This window comes from Coenobita brevimanus, chromosome 86 (genome assembly GCF_032717465.1).
Source record: "Coenobita brevimanus isolate Jiangsu-jjx chromosome 86, ASM3271746v2, whole genome shotgun sequence".
NCBI lineage: Eukaryota > Metazoa > Arthropoda > Malacostraca > Decapoda > Coenobitidae > Coenobita > Coenobita brevimanus.
The window spans coordinates 6,960,277-6,968,232 of record NC_137039.1 but is presented as its reverse complement, the minus strand read 5'-3'; the positions used below and the strand labels follow the sequence as shown (position 1 = coordinate 6,968,232).

The following is a 7,956-nucleotide window of genomic DNA, read 5'->3' as shown; positions in this document are numbered from 1 at the left end:
GTTTCCAAAGGCGCCTAGATGGTAACACTTGCTATATTCTTGCCACCTCTTGCTCCGGCTCAGCGCTGACTACGCCAGAGTCTGCTGCATCGCTGCTGAAGATTAAGGACCATGGTTTGACGGAACTCGTCTTGGTGGTTTAGAAAGAGGCTGGTGCTGGTGAGGGACCCCTTCACGTGGTGGCATCGATATAGCCGGGCAACTTCGCTAACCGGTTATACGAACGTCTCTCAACTCCTTCCCTATCCTATAAAAAGAACCTGGTAGACTGCCAGATGGTAAACTACTAGAAAAAGATTTGAGTTGGTGCCTCGTATGTCCAGTTCAGGCACATACAGGGTGGTGCAAAAGTAGGTTGACATTATTATGTTTTATTATGCGTGTAAAAGTCTTATGTTATGTAAAACTCTTATGTAAAAGTCTTATGTTATTTGTTTACCATTTATTCCAACACAACCATTTACCATTTATTCCTGTAGTGTCAGGGGAACACTTTTCATCTCATCCCTAGTAATGAAACTTCCCAGTGTGGTTGCACCTGATTAGTAAAGTTCCTTTGCTGACTGGAATGCACAGGCTTCAGCACCAAGACAAAGCAGTGTTCTCCTGAAGAACTACCATTAAGGGTTAGGTTGAAAAGGGAATTATATATATTTATGCATTACCGTTCTTCGGAGTTCAAGTGCAAATGAATTTATATAATACTTTTCATCATTTAAATTACCATTAATCAGAACTGGGTAAAAAATAATTACAATCTGTTTATTAGTGAGGTAATAAAACAAATGTAAGATGCTGCATTGGATTTATTCACATACACACGTGCGCGCACACAAACACAAACACACAGAATGGAGATAGGTCCTGGTTCCGGTTCACGTGCGTTCAGGTCGGTTCAGCGGGTTCCATGTGTTCAGATAGGAAGAGGAATAGGAGGAATAGGAATGGGAAGAGGAATAATTCCACCTTTCAAGCATTTCTCGAAGGCATCCAGCTGTGGAGGAGAGAGAGAGAGAGAGAGAGAGAGAGGTAGTTATCGGGGTTATTGATCGTTTTTCAGGTTAGAGGGAGAAATAAGTTATTGGGGTTATGGACCTTTATCAGGTGAGAGAGAGCGTGAGAAGTTATAGGGGTTATGGATCTTTTTTTTTTTTTTTCAGGCTGGAGAATGAGAGAATTTGTAGAGGTTATGGATCTTTTTTTCAGCTTAGGGAGAGAGAGAGAGAGAGAGAGAGAGAGAGAGAGAGAGAGAGAAGTTTTAGGGTTATGGATTTTTTTTTTTCAAGTTAGGGATAAGTTATAGAATTTTTTTTTTTTTTTTAGTTTATAACAACTACAGTGTAACACCTATAGTAAAATTTCCACAGAAGAGTGATAATGATCGAGAAAGTAAGCTTCGTATCTAAAGACTATTTGCTTCTTTTTCTATGACCTACAATCTACCAGGTAATTCTCTCTCTCTCTCTCTCTCTCTCTCTCTCTCTCTCTCTCTCTCTCTCTCTCTCTCTCTCTCTCTCTCTCTCTCCATCCTCCCTTCTACCCATATCGTACTCACATTGCCAAGCTTATCCTCTATACAGATGAGGAGCTTCGGGAGTTCTAAAGTGATGTTCACACCGACAAAGACTTCGGCCAAGACATCCAAGAGTAGCGGACATGATGTGTTGACTGTGGTAGAGGAAAGGGATAGGTTGATTAGGCCAAGTGATAGGGGTGTTGCCTGATGTTTAAAAGAACGCAGAGGGCAGGGTAATGTAGGAAAGGCAGGGCAGGGTAATGAACAGGAAGGCAGGGCAGGGTAATGAATAGGAAGGCAGGGCAGGGTAATGTAGGAAAGGCAGGGCAGGGTAATGAATAGGAAGGCAGGGCAGGGTAATGTAGAAAAGGCAGGGCAGGGTAATGTAGGAAAGGCAGGGCAGGGTAATGTAGAAAAGGCAGGGCAGGGTAATGAATAGGAAGGCAGGGCAGGGTAATGAATAGGAAGGCAGGGCAGGGTAATGTAGAGAAAGGCAGGGCAGGGTAATGAATAGGAAGGCAGGGCAGGGTAATGTAGGAAAGGCAGGGCAGGGTAATGAATAGGAAGGCAGGGCAGGGTAATGAATAGGAAGGCAGGGGAGGGTAATGTAGGAAAGGCAGGGCAGGGTAATGTAGGAAAGGCAGGGCAGGGTAATGAATAGGAAGGCAGGGCAGGGTAATGAATTGGAAGGCAGGGCAGGGTAATGAATTGGAAGGCAGGGCAGGGTAATGTAGGAAAGGCAGGGCAGGGTAATGTATAGGAAGGCAGGGCAGGGTAATGTAGAGGAAGGCGGGGCAGGGTAATGTATAGGAAGGCAGGGCAGGGTAATGTAGAGGAAGGCGGGGCAGGGTAATGTATAGGAAGGCAGGGCAGGGTAATGTAGAGGCAGGGCAGGGTAATGTATAGGAAGGCAGGGCAGGGTAATGTATAGGAAGGCAGGGTAGGGTGATGTAGAGGAAAGCGGGGCAGGATAATGTATAGGAAGGCAGGGCAGGGTAACGTAGAGGAACATAGGGCAGGGTAATGTAGAGAACGGCAGGGCAGGGTAATGAATAGGAAGGCAGGGCAGGGCATGGTAGTTTTAAAGAACCTAGGGCAGGGCAGGATATTATACGGGAAAGCAGGGTAAGACAGGGTAGTGCAGAGGAAGCATTGCATGGCAGATCGGTGAGGAGTGAGGGGGAAAGTTGAAGGGGGTTGTGACTGAGAGAGAATATATCTTTCTCACTAGTATTTTAGGAATCAGTGTAATATCCTCGTCATCGTTACCGTCATTGTCTTATAGTTGACTTAACTCTGCATCCCACAGATACAAACCAATGAGCCAGAAGATTAACTGATTCACCATACCACAAGAAAAATATATTAGCCAGAAGAGTAAACAGATTCATCACACTGAATGACTTGAATCCAGTTTGCCAGAATAAACAAAAAAATACAAGTTTTCGCATTAAAGAGAAGAAATTTAGTGAATACAAGAAAAGCCGAGGTGATGAGGTGTAATAGACAATTGGAGTAGAACACTATGTAAACCTGCTCGGGAAAGAATTGGAGTAAATGAAGTATTTTAGGTATTTAAAGGTGGCCAGAGAAGCAGATGGAATTAAGGGAACTGAAACAATCTGTAGGACAGAAGAAGAGGCATATTAGGGTACTTTTAAGTATGTGGGAGATGGTTTCAGGGTAGGAAAGCAATGTGACCCTGATAGTCCTGTATGGATGCAAGGAGTGATCTTTGACCTTTTAATATTAGAGACCGAAAAAGGGTGGAAGCTCGTGTGATTAAGTGCTACAGGTATGTTTGAGGAGTTAGATGACGTAGCAGAGTGAGATAGGACATTGAAAGAGCGCGGAAGACCAGGAACATGTAAGGGTAGGCGTAGTGCAATGGAAAGGGCAGATCAGGGTATGTTATGGGTGGTGGCAGATTGTGAAAGGATACTGATCTGAAGTGGAGTGCGTGAGGGAAATGATGAGGTCTAGAAGATGGTGGAAGGATAGTGTTGAAACAAATTTTCCACTCTAGAGGTGTGACCATCAAGGAGTGTGAGAACCGTGTATGGAATATAGCAAACTGGAATGAAGTGGCTTAGGGGAGAACGACTCTGCCAGTAATCTATATGGGCAAAAAGTGAAGCAGCTGGGGTAAACCGTGAGTACGAAGATCATGAGTGTGAGTAATTTTAAGACTGCTTTACGTAGACCATTAAATACGACAGCTGAGTAACAGAATGAGAGTGACAAGTTGCTTTCTCCTGCTTTCCGGCATCACCAACCTGGAATGAGTAACATGTCGTGAGAATAAAGCCATAGTACCGCCACCAAAATAACAAAGCTTTGGTATTGGACCCAGAGTAAAACAGAACCACATAAAATAAAGCTATGATATGAGACCCAGAGTAAAACAGAACCACATAAAATAAAGCTATGATATGAGACCCAAAGTAAAACAGAACCACATAAAATAAAGCTATGATATGAGACCCGGAGTAAAACAGAACCACATAAAATAAAGCTATGATATGAGACCCAGAGTAAAACAGAACCACATAAAATAAAGCTATGATATGAGACCCAGAGTAAAACAGAACCACATAAAATAAAGCTATGATATGAGACCCAGAGTAAAACAGAACCACATAAAATAAAGCTATGATATGAGACCCAGAGTAAAACAGAACCACATAAAATAAAGCTATGGTATGGGAGCCAGAGTAAAACAGAACCACATAAAATAAAGCTATGATATGGGAGCCAGAATAAAACACAATCGCATAACATAAAGCAAGAATATGAGAGCCAGAGTAAAACAGAAACACATAGTATAAAGCTAGGGTATGAGAGCCAGAGTAAAACAACTACATAATATAAAGTTAGGATATGAGTGCCAGAGTAAAACAACTACATAATATAAAGTTAGGATATGAGAGCCAGAGTAAAACAACTACATAATATAAAGTTAGGATATGAGTGCCAGAGTAAAACAACTACATAATATAAAGTTAGGATATGAGTGCCAGAGTAAAACAACTACATAATATAAAGTTAGGATATGAGAGCCAGAGTAAAACAACTACATAATAGAAAGTTAGGATATGAGTGCCAGAGTAAAACAACTACATAATATAAAGTTAGGATATGAGTGCCAGAGTAAAACAACTACATAATATAAAGTTAGGATATGAGAGCCAGAGTAAAACAACTACATAATATAAAGTTAGGATATGAGTGCCAGAGTAAAACAACTACATAATATAAAGTTAGGATATGAGTGCCAGAGTAAAACAACTACATAATATAAAGTTAGGATATGAGTGCCAGAGTAAAACAACTACATAACATATAGGTAGGGTATGGGAGGAGGAGTAATCACATAACATAAAGCTGTGGTATGAGAGCCGGAGTAAAATAGTATGAAAATCAGCGTAAAACAGAGTGACTATGAATATCAGCATAAAATAAGTGACAATATGAAAATCAGCGTAAAAGAAAGTATCACTATGAAAATCAGTGTAAATCAGAGTGACATGAAAATAAACAGAATGACGTTATGATAATCAGCATAAAACAGTGACATTACCGGTAATGTTAACGAGAGCATCCACGTTGATCGCCAGCCCCAAGTCTTTGGCGCAGTCAGGCAAAAGAGTCGTTAAGGCGTTCACCACGTCAAGGTTTAGGATTCCGTCGATTGTCAGAAGCTTCGGGAGGCATAGTATCACATTGAGCAGGCAAGACAGATTAAGCCCATCACATAGGTTGACTGTAGAGGGTTCGGAGACGGGGGTTATTAGAGGCGAGTAGAAACGAGCGAGGCAGGGAAGGCATCTGAAAGAGGGAGGAGGAAAGAGGGAGACAGCAGAGGAAACAGGAAGGACGGAGAAAAAGGGAGAAGATTTGGTTGACAGTTGGAGGTGGTGAATTCTCTCTTTCACCTATTGCTTCGGCTGTGGAGGTTTTAGGAGAGTGTTAGTAATGGGGCAGGGGAAGAGGGAGGCAGAGGAAGACAGGGAAGGCCGGAGAGAAAGGGAAAGGAACGGGGTGGCAGAGAGAGAGGAAGAAAGGCTCTTCCTTATATGCAGCTTTGGCTGTGCGAATGGTTTAGACTTTAGAGCATAGGAATATAAATCTTAGGGTGTTATCTAATACAGTTTTGGGTAGATTAGACCCATCGATTAATAATAAAATAATGCAAATAAACCACCTTCTTTATAGTAAGCTTGTGTCAGTATGAGAAAGAACCTGAGTTCGAACGTCTCTGAAACTGTCTTTCACCAATCTCCAAAAGTGAGTATTGAGTGAATGAATGAGTGACATGGAGCACCATTGGAGTATGAGTGAACAAGCATGGGGTGAAGCGAGTGCGAGTGTCTGTGGGATCTAATTAAGACTGATGGAGTGAGAGTATATTATGGCAGAAACGATCTTTAAGCTGCTTTAGGTTTAGTGTCGCTGTGAATGACATGTATAACTGAATCAATAAATACAATGAAATAATCCTGCTGAAGGTAGAAATGTGTGTGTGTGTGTGTGTGTGTGTGTGTGTGTGTGTGTGTGTGTGTGTGTGTGTGTGTGTGTGTGTGTGTCATACCAGCAGTGCACCAATGAATGTGTGAGTGAAATATGCATGTTATTACGAGAACCAGCGAATGAGTGACAATCAGACCGCAACCAAAACACAGCCACTAACTAAGCAACTCAATAAGAATGCTAAGGTCGATGCAGTCCAGGAGCCTCAGTACTTGTGCTTGACATCCTCCGGCCAGAAGACCCACGACAAAGAGGGCGAGAAGGGCCGTCCGCATGGTGGTGGTGGTGGTGGTGGTGGTGCCTGTAGGGGAGAGCCAGAGAAAGTGGGTGTGGGTGTGGGGAAGCTGGGTGAAGGGAGGGAAAGAGTGAGTGGGAAATTGATAAAGTGAGTAAGAGGAGGGAGAGTGAAGGATGTATGAGAAGTGAGTGGGGAAGTGGTAAAGGGAGAGAGAGAGAGAGAGAGAGAGAGAGAGAGAGTATGTGGAAAGAATGTAAAGGGAGGGAATATGGGGTTTAGGTGAGGAATTAGTGTGAGAGTGTGGGAGAATGTAAAGGGAGGGAGAATAGGGCATGACTGGGGAATGAGTGTGGAAGTGGTAAGGCAGGTAAAGGGAGGGAGAGTAAGGGATGAGTGGGGAGTGAGTGGGGAAGTGGTAGGAAAGGTAAGGGAAGGGAGCATGAGGGATGAGTGGGCAGTAAGTGTGGGAATGGAGATGGAAAGTGAGGGAAGGGTGAACGAGGAATGGAGAATTAGTAAAATTTCGTGCTTATATTCCTTTTAATCTTAATTTGTCCCAGATTTACGTCTTTTTGCAGCTTATTTCACGCATCTCAGTGGTAGGATAAGACAAAGCTCCGTCGCTACATCCTTTCTCTGACTAGCATCATTTCTAGTATTAACCTCTCATTGCAAATCAGTATTCACGATGGAGAGGTGACAATTTTAGGCCAAGTTAGAGTACAATAATGCCAAGAGAACCAAGAATCAAACAACTTTCCTCTAATTTTCTAAGTTCTTCGATTAACCTGTTTTCCTGTTAAAAGATATTGAGCGATAAAAAAGCAGTCTAAGTAAGAAACGAAATCTACTTAGCTTTCGCCCATCAGATGAATTGTGCTGAATATTACTATCTATCTATCTATCTATAGCCCGACATCCTAATCCCGCAAAGGGTGGCCGCAGACAAAACGCCTCAAAGTCGCTCTGTCACCCACCATTTGACTACCCTCCCTCCAGCTCACTCCCCCCTCCCTCATATACCTCTTAACTCCATCCCTCCACCTCATCCTCGGTCTACCCCTCCCTCTCCCTCCCTCCACCTCACCTACATACACCCTCTTATTCTCCATTCTCTCCACATGCCCAAACCACCTCAGTGTATTTCTCCTAATCTTCTCAACCACATCCACATCCGCCCCACAACGTTCCTTCACTTCTTCATTCGTTAACCTGTCCCTCCATGTCACTGCACATGCTCCTCTCAAGTAACTCATTTCCACTGCTCTCACTCTTGACTTGTTCCCCTCTTGCAAGGTCCACGCCTCGCTTCCATACGTCAGGGTAGCGATCACAACACTATCATGCAGTGACTTTTTAACTTTCATATTCACTTCCCTATTTCTCATCACTTCTTTCAGTGAACCAACAACCTTCCTTCCCTGCTGTACCCTTTCATGCACTTCATCCCCCAGAGTTCCATCCTTACTCATCACACTACCCAAGTACTTGAATGCACTCACATTCTCCATATCCTCACCATCCAACCTCATTGTACATTCTGTGACTTCATTCCTTTCAAATATCATACTTTTGTTTACATTAACTTTCAGCTTCCTCCTCCTACACACTGTCCCAAATTCATTCACCAAACCTTGCAACCCCATTCATCTTCACTCAACAATACTGTATC

At 43.0% G+C, this 7,956-nt stretch overlaps 1 protein-coding gene across 1 annotated transcript; it reads right to left on the bottom strand.

The window, feature by feature from the left end:
- Nucleotides 1–797: 797 nt before the first annotated feature.
- Nucleotides 798–6,340, bottom strand: LOC145410698 (uncharacterized). The gene is made up of 4 exons (XM_080280809.1): nt 6,207–6,340; nt 5,097–5,279; nt 1,556–1,668; nt 798–994 (listed from the first exon to the last, which is right to left on the bottom strand). Exons 1-4 carry the CDS (start codon nt 6,319–6,321, stop codon nt 914–916), a joined length of 492 nt encoding a protein of 163 aa, XP_080136935.1. The 5' UTR covers nt 6,322–6,340; the 3' UTR covers nt 798–913.
- Between the last annotated feature and the right edge of the window lie 1,616 nt (nt 6,341–7,956).